The sequence below is a fragment of the Panicum hallii genome, chromosome 4 (genome assembly GCF_002211085.1).
Source record: "Panicum hallii strain FIL2 chromosome 4, PHallii_v3.1, whole genome shotgun sequence".
Classification (NCBI taxonomy): Eukaryota; Viridiplantae; Streptophyta; class Magnoliopsida; order Poales; family Poaceae; genus Panicum; species Panicum hallii.
In genome coordinates this window covers 3,421,173-3,444,103 of record NC_038045.1, presented here as the reverse complement: position 1 = coordinate 3,444,103, position 22,931 = coordinate 3,421,173, and the positions used below count along the sequence as shown (strand labels likewise).

General features: G+C 49.7%; 3 protein-coding genes across 3 annotated transcripts; 2 read left to right on the top strand and 1 right to left on the bottom strand.

The window, feature by feature from the left end:
- Window positions 1-3,484: 3,484 nt before the first annotated feature.
- LOC112889434 (thioredoxin O, mitochondrial) lies at window positions 3,485-6,173 on the bottom strand. Its single transcript, XM_025956060.1, has 7 exons — window positions 5,993-6,173; window positions 5,825-5,890; window positions 5,640-5,690; window positions 5,458-5,537; window positions 4,280-4,324; window positions 4,051-4,145; window positions 3,485-3,780 (listed from the first exon to the last, which is right to left on the bottom strand). Exons 1-7 carry the CDS (start codon window positions 6,171-6,173, stop codon window positions 3,768-3,770), a joined length of 531 nt encoding a protein of 176 aa, XP_025811845.1. The 3' UTR covers window positions 3,485-3,767.
- A 6,101-nt stretch (window positions 6,174-12,274) lies between these two features.
- On the top strand, window positions 12,275-13,351 carry LOC112891190. The gene has a single exon (XM_025958122.1). It carries the CDS (start codon window positions 12,391-12,393, stop codon window positions 13,060-13,062), a length of 672 nt encoding a protein of 223 aa, XP_025813907.1. The 5' UTR covers window positions 12,275-12,390; the 3' UTR covers window positions 13,063-13,351.
- A 3,849-nt stretch (window positions 13,352-17,200) lies between these two features.
- LOC112891004 (RING-H2 finger protein ATL74-like) lies at window positions 17,201-18,242 on the top strand. Its single transcript, XM_025957896.1, has one exon. It carries the CDS (start codon window positions 17,459-17,461, stop codon window positions 18,017-18,019), a length of 561 nt encoding a protein of 186 aa, XP_025813681.1. The 5' UTR covers window positions 17,201-17,458; the 3' UTR covers window positions 18,020-18,242.
- Window positions 18,243-22,931: the final 4,689 nt, after the last annotated feature.

Genomic DNA, 22,931 nt, shown 5'->3' with positions numbered 1-22,931 from the left:
TACAATGATATTCAAGACATTATAGAGGCAGCAATAGCGTCACGAAAGACACCCATATCAGTGTCATCTCCTGGAGCACTAGCATCGATCATGGTAGGTTGGCTGCTACCGGTAGCATTATCTTGCACATCGGAGTTAAAATCTGGATCTTCAGTGGTATTTTCTCTAACAAAATTGTGAAGAGCCATACATGCGACTATAATTTTTGCTTGTTTGGTAATAGAATAGCTAGGCAAGTGCAACAAGATACGCCACTTCATCTTCAACACTCCAAATGAGAGAATGAACACACCAGTAAATGCAACCTGTGTTGGCTTGATGACTACCATGAATTCATTTAACATGCTATTCCTCTACACAAACATTGGTATGCCAATAGGTTACTACAGAAAAATGTAACATGTCTGTGTGTGAGTGAGTTTGATAAAGGCGCATAGGATTTAAACGTAGTGCTATTGACATGTCTGCGTGTCAAGAATAATTGTGATTTTAATGTATGTGACATTTACATGCTTTTCACTTCTCAAGATAGCAAATCTTTATAGGAGTCACCTTTAATTCCACAGCTGATCGGTCACCTTTGAGAATGTGCCTTCGAATCTAACTGCCCTTCAAGCTCTTTTACCTAATATATGTTTCAAAGGCTGTCAGGTACAAGTGAAAGACAATAACCAAGAAACAAAAGAAGAGTTTTTGCCTCATCAATTATATACCTTTTCTTGCAAGTTTTTGCAAAGTTGCTATTTCCCTTTAGCTTTGGTCTCCAAATTATGTAAGTTTTCTTCTAGCTTTCTCAAAGAATCCTCCTTAAATCTGCCTTCTTGCTTAGCTCTTTCACGCTAACATTCATTCAGCAGGAAAAATGTAAATTATCAGTGTCAAAAGGCACAGAAAAAATTAATCGTTGGGCTAAGTGGGAAAAAATAAACAGAGGAAATGCATCTTACCTAGAGAATCTTGGGCGCGGGCGGGGGCGGGGCCGCAGCGACGCGCGGGGGCGGCAACGGGGAGCGGGGGCGGCGGCGGCGCAAGGGGGAGGCGACGCATTGGGGCGGCGGCGCGGGGGCCTGGGGCGCGGGGGCGGCAGCGGGGCGCGGGGCCGGCGGCGACGCGTGGGGCGCGGGGCCGGCGGCAGCGAGCGGGGGCGGGGCCGCAGCGACGCGCGGGGCGGCAGCGGGGCGCGGGGCCGGCGGCGGCGCGTGGGGGTGCGTGGGGGCGCGGGGCCGGCGGCAGCGAGCGGGGGCGGGGCCGCAGCGACGCGCGGGGCGGCAGCGGGGCGCGGGGCCGGCGGCGGCGCGTGGGGGTGCGTGGGGGCGCGGGGCCGGCGGCAGCGAGCGGGGGCGGGGCCGCAGCGACGCGCGGGGGCGGCGGCGGCGCGTGGGGGCGCGGCCCGGCGGCAGCGAGCGGGGGCGGGGCCGCAGCGACGCGCGGGGGCGGCGGCGGCGCAAGGACCGTGAAGAAAATGCAGTCGCTTTCCTGCGAAGCGAGGGGAAGGACGCGGACCAGAAAAATCGGGCGCTAATTGTATTTTGGATTGTTGGAGAAGCAACGGTGGAAAAAATCAAGCTTCCGTTGGAAGCGTTTGGTGGGATTCTCGCGGTTCTCCACCGAGAATCCGATTTTAATCGGAACCAAACAGGCACATATAATCACGCCCTGCCGCCACGACAGCATCTCAAATCTCCACGCAATTTCATGAAACAAACCAAGGTATCCTGCAGCAGCAGCACCGTGCATCTGCCCGGCGATCGCATCGGTTACCGGTCATCCATCCATCGCCCATCAGCCCGTCGCGTCGCTCGGCACGGCGATCCCCTTTTTCTGCTGAAAGCTTCCGGCACCGGGCTGGCTCATAGGCTATCTCCAACCGTCGTTCTCTGTATCGTTCTCTGTATCCGTCATTTACAGACTTCTTTACAAGATTCTCTCCTCTATATCTCATTTCTCTCCAACAACATTCTCTAAATCTCATTCTCTATACATTAAACCTTATATTAGAAACGTATTTTGTTTTAAATTTTTGTACGTACGTATTTATCATACCTCAAATGCTATGGACATATTTTATTTTTATTTAATCCAGTGTTTAAAACGTAAAGAAAAAATAGAGAAGAGGAGAGAGAATCTCTATATATAGAGGAAACCTGTAGCGTTCTCTATTTTAAAGGATCATTTAGAGAACGCTGCTGGAGCATATAGAGAACGGAATCTTCTCTGTATATAGAGTAGAGAACGGTTAAGAGTATCCCATTGGAGACAGTGTTAGCCCCGGCTCCCCTTTGACCTGTTCCGGGCGCCGAACAGGATAGCAAGGTCCAGACCCTGCACGCAACAACTTAGCTACCACGAGTGCTTGCTTTTCACTCACAAATCTTGTGTTTTTATGAAGTCGGCATGCATCTTGCTCGTCAGGCAGCCCCGCCGGGGGAAACGCGACAGTGCCGGCCGTCGCGTCCGCCACCGCACACATCCCCTGAGCATGGCCGGCGGGCCAACGTGCCATTGCCGCCGTCGCCATGTGAGCGCCCATGGCGGGTCCAGGACGTGACTTGTGCGGTGGCGGCAGCGCGGGCCGCGCCTGCGCAGCGCCTCCCGCTCCACCGTCGCCCACCCCTGCCGTCCGTACGCTGCTGGGCTCCAGCGCAGCAGCCACACATCCAGCAGCTCCGAGACTGTTGCTGGGGCCCCACGCGCCTCGTGCCCTGCGCCGGAGCCGGATCATCACCCAATGGTCCAAGGGCCCATCATGCCCATGGCTCGTGGGAGGCCACTGGCCGGGCCACGGCGGCCGGCTTGCTTTACCAACGGTGGCACGCTCCGCGCTGCGGCTGCTGCCACTTCGGCGGGAGACACGCCGCGGGCTGCCAACGCTCGGGGGACAGCCCGTCACCCCGCGCGCCCCGGCCACCTCGTGATCCAGGCAATCAACCAGGTGACGAGTCACTCCATCACTCCATGAGTGGATGGGATGACCGGTGGGTGGTGCTCGCAGCCAGCCGCTGGCCCGGTCCGGCGCGAGCGGGGACGGGGAGGCAAGGGAGCCCGCGCTGCTCGTGGCCGTGGCGGGAGTTGCAGGTACGAGTGAGTAGGGCCTGGCTGTCCCGGTACACGGAGCACAGCGCTGATCGGATGGGCTAATTTGGCAACGACCTATGTTCTCGCGGCCTACCACGTCACCATCCCCCGCTGCTGCTGAGGTCTGGGGGAGGGGGTGGACGCATCTCTGTGCTCACTGCTTGTGCTGCCCACCGCCCTGAGTAGAGCAAAGAGTGAGCGCCGCTCTCAGTAATAACGGTATGATCTGATCCACCGATAATCACCCCGCAAATAGTAGCCAGCCCTGCTTACCAGTATGGGCGTGCAAGCCACGGAACGCGTCTTACGGACTTACGGTCGCGTGATGGACTAGGCCATATGATGATTGTCGGAGAAAACTAGATCGTCGAAAACGAAATTCAATCAGAAATTTTAAATGCACGAGCACTAAAGAAAAGCCCATATGACGAGCACAAATTGAGGCCCTCCTTATTCCCACTCCATTTCACTCTCAATCCAAACACGAGAAACACCCGGAGCTCTGGATAATTTTGCCTAAGCTGAAGATCCAAAACTCACTAGTCAAACCACGTTGGCACCGTATTCACACGAAACACTTAGCTTAACACTGAAACATAAGAAAATACGAGGCCAAAAGTGCGCAACGCTTCCTCATGCAAGGTAGGTGAAGGAAACAGAGTCCCTTAGCCCGAGGCTCTTCTCTGGGGCTTCTACTGCTGCTGCCTGCAGAACCAACGTATGATTTCAGTTTCGGGAGAAGGGAAACAATGTCAGGTGCACTGCAAAAGGGAAACAGTTTCGGGAGCATTGCAAAAGGGAAACAGCTAAGAGCTGGACTCAAACTCAATTGTTGATCACAATCTTAAGGTTTTATTTGTTTGCAGCTGCAAAACTCAATTCAGCTTGTCCAGGTTCATTTGCTTCGATGTTAACCACACATGAGATTATTCAAGGAAAACCCAACAAAATGAGGGTACAGGATAAAAAAATTACTTGTGGAGACTCTCCATAGCTGCTTCAAGTTTTTTGGGGTCAGCACCCACAACTTCACTTGTCTTCTGCCCCTTGTGATAGAAATGGAACGTAGGCTGTGGAAGAAGCGAGGATCGAATATTTACAATATGGATTTAGATTGAGGACTCAAGAAACAATTCCAGATAAGATACACAGACATGCTGTCAAAAAGTGAATGCTGATCATAGTTCGACAAACTAAAACATACCACTGAGTACACTTTCAGATCCCCCAGCTTGATTCCAACCCCTTGCTGCAAAGCCAACAAAGAAGAAAACATTAGCAACAAATTATATTTACGAAAGCAATAACCACGTCAGTGTGCAAGGGGTGACGCTAGCGAACACGAGTCCGTGGTGCACCACTAAACACTGCACTAGCCTGATACGAAATACGGGTACATCATTACACATACAAACAATCACAAGTCAATTTTCAGCTCCTCATATGTTACTGCCCTACATGCAAATAAATGGCATATAGACATGAACCATGCAAGTAATATACGAAAAAATTATCAATATTAGTAAAAACAAAATTTGAATTGGCAAGCAAAGGCAGGAATAATAATTTCTGGCACATTCGAGAGGCATATTTGATGAGCATTAATTCTGATCACCTTAAATAACAGCATAAACTAAACCAAACTCAATTCTCTAATGTTGAAGCAACTGAAGATTTAGGGCAATTTGGACAAGGCAGTGTTCCTACAATTCGACAGGAGGGAACAAGTTGTACAACATGATGTGTGCATCTAACCATCTTTGCTTATATGAACATCTTAGTGTGCTATAATCCTTTAAGCAGCTGAGAACTTAAAAGCCAAACTGACAAAAGGGAAATTAAAACAAATTCCTGTCTTTCATGTTATGCCAACACGATTATTCGAGATTTGTTGGCTACCGCAAACGTAAAGGTCAAAGTAATCTTGTCCAAAGACAAACACAAGTGGAGGAAGAGAGCATAAGGGGGATCGAAGAAGATGCAGCAAAAGGAGCAAGAGCTGCCGTTACTGTGGCCTTGTGAGCAGAGAGGAGAATGTAAGGACCCAAGGTAGACAGCGGCATGGACTAGGAATCGCTTCAACGCATACAAGGGCCGTGTGCTGGGCCATGCACCAAGTTTGGCTGTGTTGCATGCCTGGACGGGCTACTTGCAGGTAGGCCTGGTGCACATTCTAGGGCAAGGGTGGTGAAAGATGGGTACTAATAACTGAAGAAAACCTTGGAACATGGTGCCAGTGTACTAGGGTGATGCAATAGTTCAAGACGAAGCAGCAAACTGCTGTGACTAAGGACGATCACATTCCTGAGTGACTTTCCCATATAGACCCGAACATTGGAACCTTAGCAGGCAATTTCTAGCACATCAGCGTATCGCACATACCATGTCAATGTCAACTTTATACACCGGTATGTTGGGATACTGGCCACTCAGCTTTGATATTAAAGGTGCAATCGCCCTACCTGCAATGCAGCACAATCAAACAAAAAATCGTGATTACCAGATCAATTAAGCCCCAAATTTGGCAAAACAGGCATCACCCATCAGGGCGAGTCAGCACTCACACGGTCCGCACCACACCGCCGTGTAGTAGAACACAGCCGGTAACTTCTCATCTGCAGAATCCACAGCCGTTACAGGGACAATATGAGACACGGCGACCACAGGGACCCAATTCAGCACCACACACGCCAAGGAGTAGGCATCTAGCGGGGGTTCGGACAGGGCGAGGCGGAAATCGGCGGCGTACCTTGGACCTTGGAGAGGATGCTGGCGAAGGAGTCCGCGGAGCCCACGACGACCATGCTTGACCCGCCTGCAAGAGCCAACCGAAACAGCCGTCAATCCGCGAGAGCCACGCGAAGAAGAGGCGGGGGGCGTGGGCGAAACGAGGGGAGGGGAGGGATGAGGGGAGTACCCGCGGAGGAGGAGAAGAGGCGGGGGAGCGCGGGAGACGGCGACGCGGAGGAGGAGGGGAGCACGGGCGCGGGGCTAGGGTTTACGGCGACGGGGAGGTGGGGGAGCTTCGGGGCGGCGGAGGCGGGGGAGAGGGAGACGAGGGGAAAGAGGCGAGAGAGACGGCACAGTCGGCGAGCCATACCACGCGGTGGACGCACGGCTCTCCTTTGGTGGGGACCTAAAGCCAGCGACTCTTCGAGGAAACTGGGCCGTGTCGAGGAGAGATACTGGGCCTCGTTGGTTTTCTTGGATGAAAAGCAAGTGGGCCTCAACCACTTGAAACGGATAGATATCTATGCTGAGATGATGGTCCCTCTCCCCATCACGGCGCCACCCGCTGGTCCATTACCGTCGGCCTGCCAGCCACGAGGCCCACGGCCGACCTCCGCTCGTCGAGGGCGACCCGGCTTCCGGCCCGATCGACCAGCTCGACCCGCCATGAGCCCATGATTAATTATATTGACAGCGAAGTAGCAGCCGAAACGGAGGCGGCGGCACGCCACCCCGGCTGCGCAGGCGCGCGGTACGCTCCCTCCGATCATGGCACGCCACCACCGCGAGGTCGTCGCCTCGAGCCGTAGCCGCCGTGCTGCCGTGACCACGTGTATGTGGTTCTGCTGTCGTCGGCGCCGTGCGCCCTTGCACAGTGCAGCGCCGCCGCAGAAGCTGGACCTGGACGACTGTTTTCCGGGCCGTGCGGCGGCGATCCCTGCGCTGTACTACGCGAACAAGTCTCTGAAGTAGTATTCCAATGCTGACTAGTCGTGTCAACCTTGGACAACGGTGACACATCATGCATGCATGCCAGATAATGTATAGTAGGAGCTCCATTTACCAGCTGACATCATGAAACGCCAAAAAGAAGAAGAAGAAGAAGGAGGAGGAGAAGAAGCACCGTCAGAATTGCTCGGCTCTTTCCTAGCCCTAGTGGGGACGATCTGTGTCGGATTCGGTGCTCATCTACTACCCGTCTTATTTGTTCAGCAGCTGCAGCAGCGTGGAAGATTAAAACCAACACCCCTAATAATGGAGTAGTAATGCAGTCGTTAGCGTCAACAATCTATGGCGTTGGACTGGCTGATTTAACCCTATAATTTACCCTACCCTACTCTATCTAATCTACCAATGCCATGCCGATGTCGTCACGGCGACCAGCAGCTCGTTCTTGCCTTCGGCGCCAAGCCTGGGAGGGAGGAGGCTGCTGGGAGACGACGGAGCTGATGGGTTGACCAGTTCCCTGCTCCCTCGCCACCAATCAAGGGTCTAGAGGTCAACTTCTCGGTGGGGCCCCCCCTGTCCACGCCTTTGTTCAATTCAACGGCGACCTTTATCTATCCGATCCTTAGCTTCTTGCTTCGTCTTACCGCCGTGAATCAGCCAGTGATCTATATGCCATGTGTGGTAATTGGAGTAAAGTACACTACTTTCTTATTGAGGTGGGTAGTAAATTATATAGTGGTGGTGGGAATGCTGAACAAAGAGTAACTTCTCCAAACGTACGTGCCGTTTTCAGATAGAGACGTCGTTTTGTCGTTATATATGTAATCTGTCAGTCAAAAGCAATTTGCTTTGCAGCGAAGAACCGGTTCAAAACTTGAAATCAATGGCAAAAGCATGCACGCGCATGCGTCCAGGAGAAGGAGAATAAGCAGCAGCGTAGGTTCAACTTAAGGGCTTGTTTAGATGGGCAGAGATAGATAGGGCCCAGATTAACTTGCCAGAGTGGAGGTGAAAACCGAACTGGATTCCCTAAAATTTTAACAAAACTAAGCTAAACTCTTCCTGAACATACAAAGTATGTCCTAAATCTCGCTGCACGTAGTTCAAACATATAAAACTAGCAAGGTGTTCCACGCTAATAGTGTGTTGTGATTTCAGCTATTGTAGTGATAGGTAATAACAACATGCAACTTTTTTCTATGTATTTTTCTCTTTTTTCCCCATAGTGATGAGGTATATTTGTTTTTTAAAATTAAAAATAAGGTATATTTGTCATTTTTTGACTTTCTAGTCCCGTTGTCTTCCTAAGCAGCTACATCAATGTACTATCTTCTTTTTTGCATCTTGAGCAAGCTAATTTCCTCTTAATGTGAATATATAGGTATAGGGATGAGTATAGTTGAAGGGGATTATCAAATATGGTGCACACCTGCTATCTCCTTTTCCTTACGTGGATGTTGGTTGCATTCTCTAACTTTTGTTCCTATCCTATTTAGATTTTGCAATGCTAATTTGTGTTTAGGGGCTATGATCGAGTAGGAGCATTTCTTTGCACTGCTTGTCCTTGTTTATCCCTCACCTTCCATCTCTATAGCAAGGGAGCCCACGTATAAAGCTGCACAACATCTTCACCCTCTTCGTGTGTCTCTTACTCTTGTTGCTCCTTCTATCTTTGCCTTATTGCATAACACGGTGATACGCTAGCATAATGCTCAATGCTCAATAAGACACCATTTGTCTAATATTATGGACTGTCGTATAGCTCATGGCGAGCATTTGATCGATCAGAATGATGTGAGGGCATCAGTTTATTCAACTCAAAGTTATCAAACCTAGTGTTTATTCAGGATCGATCAGGATGATTTGCTCCATCCCTACGGGAGGATATTGGTTCCAACTCAAAGTCATCAAACCTAGTGTTCTCTACACGATTTATTAGCATAAGCTTTCTTCATTTCCTTACCATCCCCGTGCTTTGGTGCCTCACTCATGATTGCTAAGCTCCGGTCAACCTCCATGAAATAAATTGAGTTGTTTCTACTCCAAAAGAAAAAAAGAAATAAATCCAGCAGAGTCACCAGATCGATCAATCAAAGAGAATTTCATCTCTCTCCCCACCCCCCTTATTGCATCCTCTCATCGCCATTCACCTCTAAATCTGTTGCACAGGAAATCTCCAACCACCCCCCTTATTATTGGTTAAATTGAACCAATGTCTAGTTGGAGTTCAGACTCCCTAAAATGATCAACAGAAGTTACATCTTCTAGTTTTACATCGTTGTGTGCCTGTTCTTCGAGTCGTAATGGGATGAGTGCCACAACCTTTTCCTCCCTCTTGTTGGTTTAAGTTATACGAGGGCTGCACATTCTGAGAAACGTCCTAGTTCATTTAAGTTATACGAGGGGCACACATTCTAGGAAACATAACTTTGGATTGGTGTCAGATCCTAGTGCATGAAATCAGCTAGCTCTAACCTCTTTCACCTCCCGTGATGGATGTTTGCGATTTGTACCCTGCATAAACTTCTTATTCTTTTGACCTATGTTCAATTTAGCCAAAAGAAATCGATTAAAGATGGAGTGTTTGCCACCACATTGTTTCCTTGAAAAGAAAAAATGAAATCTGGTGCTAATCTCTTTATTTTGGTACGTCTGGTTGTTGTTGTTGTTGTTTTAAAAAGAACGTAGATGGGATGAAAAGTAAGAAAAGAGTTGTTTATCTTATTACTTATATATTGGTTTTCTTTTGTTCTATGTATATTCGTTTTCTTTTCTAGCAATAATCTAATATCTTTAATCATATTTGATCTGGACTCTTTAGATTAATCTAGACCATTAGATCTTCATAAAATCCAACGTTTTATATATAATTTTTTCGATTAACGTGATAATTTCTAGATCTTTTTGGCGAACGTGGTGCATTCTTTTAATACTCAATTATTCATATAATAGATAGTTGTTGGCATACCTGATTGACGAAAGAGTTCGAGATTACAGGGCTGTTTGCCTGCCCGCCGACGCCGCCACACCGCACCTAAGGTGCGGCGGCCGATTCGGCCGCCACACCTGCGGCGCATGTGGCGTGGCGTGGCGCGGCGTGCAAGGCAGGGATCCAAACAGCGCTTTCCTCTCCTCTATTATTATCCTATCCTACCACATATACAATGGACAAACATTATTTTAAGAGCACGATCTTCCTCGGCATAAAATAAAAATGTGCAGCACCATCAGTCCGCCATCAGTGCCATGCCAGAGCCTGAAAAACGGTATCAACAGATCACGTGAGGGAAGACGAACGAACGAAGATGCGCGCATGCATGGTGCAGTCAACGGCTTGACCGACGACTCATCACTACCCATGCATACTATCTCCGAGCGTCAGCCCACACGTCACCGATGACTGATCCGCCTCCTGCTTCTAGAGGTGGGCCCCATGCCACTTCCACGGCCGCCCGGCTGGCTTCGTTCGCCGCTTTGCTAGCTCGCTTTTGCAAAACCGAGCGAATCAGTGGAGCGCATCAAGTTCGGTTCCCAGTTGAGGAACGCCATGCGTGTCCAAGACAGACAGAGGAAGCAGCATGGCAGTGGTTAGCTGAAGCTCCCGGTAACTGACGACGCTAACACTCTGCTTTCTCCAAGCAGGGAGCACATCCAACCAAAGGGAGGTGAATGTGTTCAGAAATCAGAGCTAGGTTCACATTATAAAGTACTCCTTCAACAATGTGTTCTGTGTAGGAGTAGCTAATAAGCCAGAGTCTTTTCACCTCCAAAAAAAATAAGCCAGAGCCTTTGATCATTCCGTGCTAATAAGAAAATTATTCTAGAGCAAATCATGCGGGAGATAATAATAATCTCAGTTTATTTGATTCACTCCAGCTGGTGGTCATCGCCGCCGTCCGGTCCGGCGCCCGTGTCTTTTGCATCGGCCAGGCACGTCGATGTCAGCTTGACTTGTAGCTGGTCAAGCAAGGAGGCGTGCTTCTTCAATTCTCCAAGCGAATACTACATGTCTTAGCTTTTGTAGGTGGAGGGTGGAGCACGCACGGTGCAAGACCCTAGCTAGCTAGCTAGGCTCCTGCACTCTAGCAATTTAGCTTATAATTAATAGGCCGGTTCACCAATTGTTTGGCGTCTTGACCAGCAGAAAAGTCCTTGTGAAACAAAGTCATTTCTTTACGGTGGTCGTCGTCTGCCCGTGCTGTACGTGTGTGCGCCGTTGTGGATAGAGCGAGGGTTCGTATGCCACAGCCACTGTTTTAACACAAGTTTACACATGGAATAGATGGTCTCCATGATAGATAGATGCTCTTAACATAGCGTTTCGAACAATGAAATTAGCTTGCTAGTTATAAGAGTTAATGATGTAAATTACTTCCTATTTTTGTAAATCTAGATACATAGTTTTTGCTATACGCATAGAAAATCTATATATCTACATATACTAAAATAATCTACAATTTAAAACGGATAGAGTAGATGACCTCGCCAACGCTCTGGCTATAGTATACTCGATCCCCTAATAGTCGTTGAAGGCATAAGTTCATGCATAAGTCTGGTAAAAAAGTGTTTTCTACGATCCTAATCATGCCATCGTGGTGGTGGGGGGGGGGGGGGTGTTGGGGGGAACTTGTGCACGCTACGACCTCCATGTTGACAACCTTCAAATCAAAACAAGCATCGTTGCACAAATGCCCATTGCAGATTTGCAGGTCGCTCGGCAATGGAAGCCCTACCGTTCTTCTCCTCCGGCACCTACTGTTACGACAACGGATCACCGGCCCCAAATGATGAGAACGTTTCCATTCAACGCCACGAATGGACAGCGTCGGTCGGAGAGGGAACACGTACGAACACGCACGGCGGCAAGAGGCAACACGATTAACCGAGAAAAAGATACAAGCCGGGAACGTCGGCGAGCGGGCCAATCTAAACACGATCTTCGAAATGGATCCTGAGCGTGACGTGACATGCCGATCGGTCTTCCCGGCCGGTTCCCCCCAAAAATAGCATGTGCTGAATTCACCGTCGTCGTCGTGGATTCTTCCCTCCACCCACACCCGTCGAATCGCCGGCGCCTCCGCTCCATCTTCTCCGCAGCTTCCGCCAAAGCTTCCCTGCCACGAGCTAGTGCTGGGTCACCCAGCCGCCGCCTCCGCCTCCGCACGCCCGCCAGTGCAGTGAAGTGGACGGCCGCCTGGCCCGTCATCCCCATCCGTAATCAGGACGCATCGCCGTGCGGCCGCGACGTGAAAGCCGCCGCTCCAAGCCGGGCAGGCGGGCTGGCAGCCGACCGGCTGCCAAGTCCCATCGACGGCGACGCGGCGGCCCCGGGAGGCCGCAGCACGGCGGCGTGGGCGCCCAGCGCGCTGCCACGTGCCGCTGGTGGGCGGGCCCGCCACCTGTTCCGCAGCAGGCGGGCGGGCGGGCGGGTCAGCGACGCTTCTCGGAAGGTACGCGGCGGCGGATCCCGGGCGTTGATTTGACGAGCGCGGTGATCCGGCGGACGGCGACGTCTGGTTGACCCCTCGCCGGGCCACTATAAATGGTCGTGCCCGCGGCCGTGCCGAACTCCTCTTCCGACACGACACGAGTAGTCGCTCGCTGCTCCCCTCGCGCTTCGACCGGCTTCCGGCGGCCATGGCGATGAGTGACACCGGCTCGAGCTTCGCGCAGTGGGCCGAGCTCTACCACCACGACCCCACCCCGGGGCTGCCCGCTGCCGCCGATCCCGTCGCGGCGGGCTGGCCCGACATGTTCGCGGCAGCCGCGGCGAGCCCGCCGACCTCGGGCGGGTCCGGCGGGAGCCCGACCAAGGCGGCCCAGCAGCAGCTGGGCGTCGACGGGCCCCGTGTCGGGAAGCCGGCGCGGCGGCGGTCCCGCGCGTCGCGGCGCGCGCCCGTGACGCTGCTGAACACGGACACGGCCAACTTCCGCGCCATGGTGCAGCAGTTCACGGGCATCCCCGCGCCCCCCGCCGGCGCGTTCGGGGCCCCGGTCATCAGCTTCGCGGGCGACTACGGCTTCCCGCCGCCCTCGGGCGTCATGTCCTTCGACCACCTCCACCGGAGCCACCCTGCCCCGCCGGCGCCGCTCCAGGACCAGCTGATCCGCAGGCAGCAGCAGTACACCGGCGGGGCGTTCGGCTACAGCAGCAGCAGCAGCCTCCTGCACGGCGGCGACCTGTTCGCCTCCCCCCACGGGCTCGCGTCGGCGGCCGAGGACCGGATGCTCCTGCAGAGCATCCAGCAGGCGGCGGCCCACCACACGGCGTCCGCCGGTAACGCCAGCTCTAATGGCTTCTTCGCCTGAGCAAGCAAACCGGTCAAGATGCCCGCATCCGCGCGACATGCATGGAAGGGAGATCAGATCATGGCTGGAGAGGCGAAGTGAAGGATTAACATGAAAAAAAACGAGGTTCAGTCAGAGTCGATTAGGTTTTTCTTGGCACGTGATGTTTAGTTTCCTCCTCCGCTTGTTCAATTAGTTCGTGCGGCTCCGTTGATCGGCGGCGGAGGTTGTAAATATCTTGTTAATTTTGATGGTGTAGCTTGTTCTCTTGGTCACTCTCATGGAGATTAGTTCTCATCCAAGATTTATCCTTTGGTGTGTGGTTTGCTATATCGATTCGGTTTCGGTGGCGACGAACACATCTTCTTCCTGATTGCCTTGGGGTTGCCCGGTTTTGGAAGCAAAGGTCGTGGCGTGGCGGGCAGGCGGCCGCCGGCCGGCCGGCCGGCGGGTCCAGGTGGCCACGCCGATCACATGTTGTTTTCTCCGGTTAAATGAGCCGCCGCGCCGCTGCCTCGTCGCGGTGCCCGGTGGGGCCCGGTAGGGATGGAGGTGCATGCACCTGGCCAGCGTGACGTGTCCGTGACCGCGGCGAGGTCAAGGTCAGAGATGTCATGCTGAGGCCTGGGAGCTTACACACTAGTTCGACCTGGGTCTTGGTCTAGATCCCTTCAAAGTTCCAACTTTTTACACTCTCTCCGTCACATCAATTTTGGGACACATGCATGGAGCAGTAAATGTATGTAAAAAAATAACTAATTGTACAGTTTAATTGTACATCACGAGACGAATCTTTTAAACCTAGTTAGTCCATAATTAGATAAAATTTGTCAAATACAAACGAAAATGCTACAGTATCAAAAAGTGGCAAAAGTTATAAAACTTGCAACCCTGGATCCTGCAGTGTCTGAACTCTGAAGTGATGAAGTCTGAGCTCTGTGATATGAGCACGGTTGGTTCAGGCTTAGGAGGACGATCCTAGTGTAACAGCAACAAGATCATGATCACTGCCGTAATAAGCATTGAACTGTGACAGACATTCGTGATGGTTTCTGAATTTCTGATGAGCGAAGGTAATCGGAAACGGAATCTGAACCCAGTCGTACCGGCCGGATCGTGCATCCTCGGTCCTACCACGCATTTGGTTCGTTGCGTATTGTTTACTGATAGTCTGATACAGTGAGGACACGTCGGAGCAAAAAAAACGTCGGTGCCATTTTTCATGTTGCTAGCCATCTGGTGTTCTGGTTCATGGACATGTCCTGAGAAAAGGAAAAACGTGTGTTCCTTGAGTGTTTGCAGTGGATGCAGCGGCAAAACTCCAGGCCGGCCGGCCCGTTACATGCTTGCGCATCAGGTTGAGAATGTTCCGTGGATTCCTGGCCTGTCCATGGCATTTTCTGAAAATGGAATTGTCTCATACCTCTACCATTTGTCTTAGACACGTCTGAAATTTGCAGGAAGAAAAGACATTCAATATGGTGGGATCAGATTTTCTCTTTTAGGAAAGCTCCTAAATGTTTGAGGGCTCTCCCTTTAAGACTAGTAAACGGAGAGCCCTCTCCATTTAGCTTTTGGATTTCTATTTTTTTTTTAGCAGGCAGGGAGGAAGCCGGAACAAGCGGTGTTTCCATTTTGCTCTAACACGGTTGTATAAAAAAGGAAGGCTGTCCGCTCTACGCTAAATAGAGAGGCCTCTCCACGTAATTGCTCGGTATGCAGTGTGAAGATACAGAGCTGTTGAATGATGGCTAAAGCCTACCTAGATCTTTTATGATCATAATATTTCAAATATTGTAAATTACAAACAGGGAAACTACGCATGAGAGTAATTGAGGCAGTGGTCCATGTGCCCCCCCCCCCCCCTAAATAAACATAATTAATACTAGGTATAGTTATCACTATCACTAGCCATCGTCATTTGCGTTCGACTAAAGTCTAACATGTTGGGGGCAACAACCTGTTTCGGTAAGCTCAACTTGGTGGTGCATCACACAATTTTCAAAAATCCATATTGAATAAATATATTATAGCCGATTTAGCCTTACCGTCTGACGGGTACAGGGACCCGGGGTCCCAGCGGGCCCACTTCTTGCTGGACAGGCTAAGGCCGCGCGTAGAACGAGCGTCGGTCTACATCTACGACTACTTCGATTTCATCTACGACTACTTTTCGGTGACTACATCGATTACACCTTGATCAGCTACATCAAACAGGCTCGACTAGCAAACATGCATCCGGTATCTTCAGCACTGGATCCGCCTTTGGAGACAACTTTATCTGGGCCGCCTCGATCCGCAACCCTGTGGCTACTCGGTCGGGGTGACCAAGACCCATGTCCCAAGACCCATCTTCGAGTAGTTTTAGCTGTCGTCCATTTCCGGAATCGACACCGTCTGAACTAGACTTCACAAGGTGAAAAAATAGATTTTTGTTAAAAAAATCTTTCTATTATACACCTTATACAACCTTTTAGTGTAAGAACCATCTAAGGTATATATAGTACACAAACAGATTTTTGGTAAAAGTCACAAACAATTATGTGAGTACCATCCAAGATGCATATAGCCATCACAGGTGGCTTTTCTTTAAATCCGTCTACGATACGTTACGAACACTTTCTTAAGTAAAATTGTATCATATGCTTATAGTCATCGCTAACTGTTTTCAAAAAATCCGTTTGCATTATGTCATTGCATAAAACTTTAAAAAGTCCATTTATAATTAATAACATATGCTACTTGTCCTTTTATTCTGTTTAATTAATTGGTTTTGTATTGAGTTTTGGTGGAGGGGTATATCTTTATCAGTAAAGTATCCATTAGGCGGCTAAAATGGTGTAGATTCAAAATTTACTAGACCTGTATTTTAAAGGTTTACTATCGTTTGGATATACCTAATATATCCCTCCACCATTTCACCACCGGTAACTAAAAAGAAAAAAAAAATAATACACTAAGTTGTTGATCCCATGAACCAAATCCTAATTCTCTGTCCAAAACATGAGCCCTCCTCTAAACTCACAATGCCATGGTGGCGGCTACCTTTTATCTTCTCACCACTCTTCTAATATGAGGACTTGGATACCACGGAGGGGCACTGATGAACCACTCACGCAAACGTTGACTTCACCATCCGCCGTACGCGGCCATATCACCGACCTTCCCGGTAGACCGTAGATGGATGAAAACTGTTAGCCATGTAGGAGTAGTTTTTCTTTTTACTCGTTTCTACTTACCCTTTTGTGGTATACTCAGAGCGTATTCATTAGGGGTGCGAAACAAAAACTAAGAAATTATGGTGGATGGTAAATTCTAAATTGCTCATCGATAATGAGTTGATTAGTCCATTGATATGACATAATAATGACTAGTCCATTGATATGACATAATAATGACAGTCTTAAATCAAATAAGGACACGGCAGGGAAGTGTGGTAGAGAACTTAAAGAACGCACCTTTAAATTGTTGCCGGACTTATAGTTTTGAGACGAAGGAAAATATTACTAGCTAGGTGGACTCATGAGGGATAAGAGATTGTACATGACTACATGACATGAAGTGATGAAGCTCCATTTTCCTAATTCCTTCCAAAAAAAAGCTCCATTTTCCTAAACCATGTAGTCCTATTTCATTACTTCCTTTGATTAACACAGAACGAACAGAAAGCCGGTGCCCCTTCCGGTCCCTAGCACTTGGTTCATGTTGATTTCCTGCTTTTCATCCTCTCCCTGTTCCGCTTTCCTGTAAGCCTTGCACCATTAATTCTCTTCAGACGTCTTCCAGTTCTGCATATGTTCCGTGCTCAACTTGAAGGAACTGCTCTTACGGCTGCGTACGTCGACCATCTGCAGATCAAGCGTCGCGCGCGAGCGAACGACGCCGTGCGAGCTGCTAGAATTGGCTAACCCTCCTATTTGTGCACGAAAAGAAAGAACAGATTCCTGCCCTGCAAGCTGCTCTGCTGCTGGAATTCTCTGCCCTTGCTTACCTCTGAACCACGACCCGTATTCCTCATACATTTTCAGTTACAGATTACACGGACAACATGTACATCACAAGTTCAGTCCTTACTGAATTTCTTTGTCTGCATTCAGGACCTCATTTTCCGGTATTAGTAGTATAGAAGTATAGTACTCACCACTAGTGAGTTCCTGTAGTGAAAGATACTCCACTGGTCCTGATCACGACTGATGAGAGGAGCTAGCACTCATGGTCTCATCTCATGCTTTTATCCGCTTTGGTTAGTGCCCTTCAAGGCTTCATCACTTGGTTGAGAGCGCTTTCTGCCCATGCCGTCCCGTCCTCCAATGCTGTGGCCGCTCCACTCCCCTTGTCCGCTTCTCTTTTGCAGCTGCTCGCCGCCGGCCGTTCTGACCAGTGACCGCCTCTGGCCTTGATTTCTTTCGTCCTATCCATGCGCATGCCGCTGGGGGTGTCCCACATGTCCAACTGCAGCACCATCGCGCCCGCGCCCGCGCCCGAGGCGCCGCGCGCGCCGGCGTCGCCGCTGGACTACGACGTGGTGGTGATCCTGGCGGCGATGCTGTGCGCGCTGGTGTGCGCGCTGGGGCTCAACTCGATGCTCCAGTGCGTGGTGCGGTGCACCCGCCGGGCCGTGGCCGACCCCGTCGGCTGGGTCGCGCACCGCCGCGCCAGCGCCGGGCTCAAGCGCGAGGACGTCGCCACGCTGCCCGTGGCCACCTACGTCGCCTCGCCGCCGCCGGCCGCGGCGGGGCGCTCGCCGGCGCGGCAGCAGCAGCAGGCGTCCGGAGCGCCGGGGTGCGCCATCTGCCTGTCGGACTTTTTCGACGGGGAGAGGATCCGGGTGCTCCCCGTGTGCGGACACCGGTTCCACGTCTTGTGCATAGACAGGTGGCTCGCCTCGCACGGCTCCTGCCCGACGTGCCGGCGCCGCCTCTCCTCCGAGTCCGTCGCCGGAGGCCACCACCACCTGCAAGTCTTGACGCCTGTATGATCGATCAATCGATCGAAAATCTATACTGTTATTCTTTTTCTTTTTTGTTCTCGAGATCATTGTTTCCGGCATATGCTTGTATGTAACGTACCGATCTTAGATCCTGAGCTTGACTGCGGCATGATCATCCGGTATAGCTTGTTTGATGGTTCACTTTGCCATCTTGCATGAGAGCTTTTTTTTTCTTCTATACGTGTATACCACCTTATGAGATGTTTATTGCTCCTTTATTACTGCATTATTGTGACAAGATCACATATGGAACTCTCGTCATAGGAGCCAAAAGAGAAGAGAAAAAACATTCTAGTCATCGCTTCAACAACGAGTTCATTTCTGATGCTTGCAGAGCGTGTGGTTCGGTGATCAAACCTCAAGGCCGACACATGCTTGCCACGTAACCCTTTCCTCCCGTTTCCACAGTGTCATTTTCAACAGTCACCAATTCACTGCTTGGGCGCAAAAGGAAATATGAAAAATTGTGATATTCTGAAACTATATCTAATAAAACCATTTTAAAAGTTCATCAGGAACTCAGGTCAAAATTTAAAAATGTTGACCGCACGCAGCGCAACTCTTTTGTGAGGCCTTAGAGAAGAAGCTAGAAGCCCAAAATGATTTGTTTCCTAATAGTTTCCTTGTTCCTACTGGAGTACTGGTGTCTAGTGCAGCCAATTTCTATGGAATCTCAAGCTTGTCTAAGTCCAAAATGCAGAACATGAGCATGACTATCTTTTCTTTTCTTTCTTTTTTTGCAAAACACAATACGGAGAATATGGGCACCACAAGTGAGCATACTTATGATCTTATGATCTTGAGATTGTTAAAGTCATTGTACGTGTCTCGTTGTCGATAGACACGTTGTCTATTATTAAAAATATAGCATCATTAATTTAGAAAAATACGAGCACTAGTGTTTGTGCTGAGTGTATTCAAATCCAAGTGGATAGATTCCACCACGCAAAATCTAACATATGCTCACAAGAGTTTGGTTATCTACCATGTCTTCTTCCAACTTTCATGCATGTTTACGTTACCTAGTATGAATATATGACTATTGAATGAGCGTGTTAATAAGTTATAATTGAGGGTTATTGCTAGAGTTAAAATAAATTTTAAAGCACTTACAAAATAGAGGCAATCCCCATTTAGCATTTGGAGGGTGTGATTTATGAAATATTGCTGGACTTGCTCTTAGATGGATCCCTTCATTTTGAGAAATTGGAATCCACTTAATAGAGCAGGCTATTTGTCTTGGAATGTAGCATTCTGCAACTTTCCAAAGTATATATATAAGCTTATCTTAAATTCACGGGGTGGGAGATGGAAATTGATTCTATAGATTCTCATTATATGTTTCTAATATACAACTTATAACACACTCTTCGATTCGCTTTCTTACAGCAGAAGTGCAGTGTATAATTATCTTTCCCATATGGCCAACAATAATATACAAATATATTACACATACAACTATATTAGATTAATTAATTTATATACAAATTATGATTATTAGAATGGAATTCAATTCCAAAGATCCAAATGGGCCTTAATGAAATCCTCTTAAGACAAAACAATAATAATGCATGGACGCGAGCAACAGTGTACATCGCTCTCGTGAAGGATGGCACCAGAAAGGAGTGCGAATTTGGAGGCGATTCCCGGGTTATCTTGGGAGGGGGCGTGAACGTGATGGTCCTCCACTAATGAACCACTTGATGGCCGGGCGGGAATGGGATGTGATGAGGAGGGCGACGCGACGCCGCCGGTAGTTGTCATGGCTCGCCGCTGCGGACGCTGCCCTACCGGAGAGGATGGGGCATAAAGGAGATACCATCATCTTCATCATCAGGATTGGAATACCTTTCCGGAGATATTGATGCCCGGTCATGTCTCGGAGCTGTGGCAAGTGCAGGGTGCCCCAGATGAGGACAAGGAAGGATTCACGTTAAGAATACCAAGCTCCAGCTACGAAAGATGGCACTGCTTTGGATCCTGGTGTTTGCAGATACCACTGCTTGTTGTCAGTCCATAGTCATGGAGGGAGCCTGCTATTCGATGAACGAGCGTAACGGTAGGGGAGCTGGAAAGGAACCTTGATCAGCCGGCCCGTGGATGTAAATTAAAAGGTTGGGAACTTTGATCTATACCAGGGAATCAAAATGTGATGAACTGCTTGCAGATTCAGGTCACGGCCATCTCACCAGCTGCTTCAGTTCATCCACTCGTCGTGCAGATTTCAGGCTGCTCAGAATGCGCTGCAATGCATATTCCTTCAGAAGTTCAGAAACGTAATCGTATCAAGCTGAAATAGCGACGGACCGACGGTTATGCAGGAGCTCCGGCCGGCCGCACCGTCGACGTGCTCGACAGCTCGGAGCGCCGCCTCCGACTAGCTGACGCCTGACGGCCGGCTCCGCCGCCTCCATGCCGTCCCGGCGCTGTCTCAGTCGCTCACGCCCCCTGCGCGCCTTCACTTACGCCTCCCTCCGGACCCAGCGCTGAAGCGACCAAAGCAACGCCCCGCGGCGCGGCGGAGCCGTGGGGCGCATCGGCGCGGGCGGCGCTCGTTGCGGCGCGCGTCGCCTTGGCCTGCAATCTCCACAGCCGCCGCCGCATCCGCCTCCCGAGTCCCGTCTCGTTTTGACAGCGGCCAGCGCATTTTGCATAAACTCCCCCGGTTTGGATCGCGACTAACGATCGCGATCCGGTATTTTACACGGACCCGCTGATTTGGATCGCGACCAAGAATCGTGATCCAAATTAGAGGGTTTTATGTAAACTTTTGATCGAGATTAATAATCATGATCCGTTTCAGGAGTTTTATTGTAAATACTGGATACTGAGTTTTTGCATAAGAGCCCCTCGTCGTGAGCTGCGATCCTTCTCCTTCCCCTCCGGCGGCGACACCGCCAACCATCTCGTAGTGATACCGGTGGCCAGCTTGGTGCAGCTGGTAGGCGACCCGCACGGGCACGGAGCACGGCACGGACACCGCCTTTACCTCGGAGGGCAGCACCTTGTCGACACCGAACCTGGGTCCGTAGGAGGAGGAGGAGTTGGGAGCGCGTGTTGGCGATGAAGGGCACGCATCAGCTGGGCTGGGCAAAGGAAGGCGAAGGATAGCAGCGGTGAGCAACAACCTGACGCCGACGGCGCGCAGCGACCTCCTCACGGTGCCCGCGGACCTCGCCATGGCCATGGACCGAGGAGGAACAGCTCGGGCAGCGCCACCATGCCGGAGGCTGCGATTCGAATCGAGGAACGGACGCACTGTGGGAGCATGCATCTAGAGCAGCGACGTCGATGCACGGCGAGGGGCGCGGCCGGGAGGTTGCCATTGCTCTCGATCGATTGCCAGACAGAACCAAACTGGCTTCTCGCTTAGGCCTCGTTCAGTTGCTCAGGAACGGTTCCAGAGCCAGAACCCTTCCAGGCCTGGATCCAGTGAAACCAGATGATGCCCTCATTTGTCATTTCTGAACAAGATCAAAACCAAGTAGTAAAAAATCATGTTCGGCTTATTAAAGCATGATCAATAGTTAACAACAGCCAAATAAACGAGTATTAAAGAGCATGCAAGACTGCAAGTCAACAAAAATAAGACTAAGAGAAGTTCGTAACAAGAGTAAAGGCATAGAACAGTAGAACACAACATAAATCTGAGCAGCCAACAGTGCAGTGCGCCAACTAATACATGATTCAGAAACAAGAACAATAAAAAGACTGAACAGCCAACAACCCAACAGTTTCACTGAATAGCCAACAACCCAACAGTTTCATTGTTTCAAGTCTCATGCACAACATAAATCACAGAATAGCATAAAGATAACTAAGATGTAGACGTTCCACCACCACGGATGGAGTTGCTTCCTGTTGTTGCAGTTTCTGCTTGCTTTCCTTTTCCTTTAGCTCCTAGTTCTTCTTTTAATTCTGCAATGAGATGATGCACTGCCATGTTAGTACTTTTTGATATAAAGTGATTAATTTAATGATGATCAAACAAGCAGATGAAGGAATGCTGTACCTTTTTCCAGCATGGTTAATTCCTCAAGGTTTTCTTCAATATCAATTGGTGACCACCTCAACCAGTCTTGTGCACAAACTATAGCTTCAAGCATGAATGGAGTAAGGGAGCTACGAAAGTCATCTAAAATGCATCCACTTGTGCTAAATGTAGATTCCGATGCTACAGACGAGATTGGTATAGCAAGCACATCTCGAGCCATGCGAGCAAGAATTGGAAATCTTTGTTCAGATGCCTTCCACCATATTAGGAGATCAAGCTTCATTTCTGTGTCCTCACATGCTTCAGCTAGGTATTTCTCTAGTTCGGACCTAGTGTTGTTGCTTGAACCATTGCCTAACTTCATCTTTTTAGCAACAATTTCCTTCAGCTTGCCACCCCTGCCTCTACCTTCCTTTGATGCTATTGAGTCACTAACATCGGTTGTATCCTCACCCGAAGAATACATTCTTCTGTACTCATCAAACAACTCATGAATGCAAGTGTTAATAGCTTCCCAAACTAGCTGTCCCCTTTCCTCATCAAAAATCTCTTCAATGGTTATCTTTGTGTACATCGATAGCTTGTATCTTGGATCAAGACAGCCAACAATAAAAATCAGTAAATTCATGTTCTCCTTCTCCTTTGCCCTTCCCCTGCCCTTCCCATCATCCTTGTCATGGTCATTGCTAGTGTGCCAAAGTCCCCAATATTTGTCAAACTTTTCTTTCATTCTCTTCCCCATTGCTGACTGCAAATCATCTTCACTGTCCATCCATGATTGAATCAACACCTGCACTTCTCCAATCTCATAAAAAAATGTATGTGCAGTGGCATGAAGAGTAGAAGAGACACGACAAGTAAGGTCGTAAAAGTGCTCTAAAAATTCTGCCATCTTCCTTGCATTTT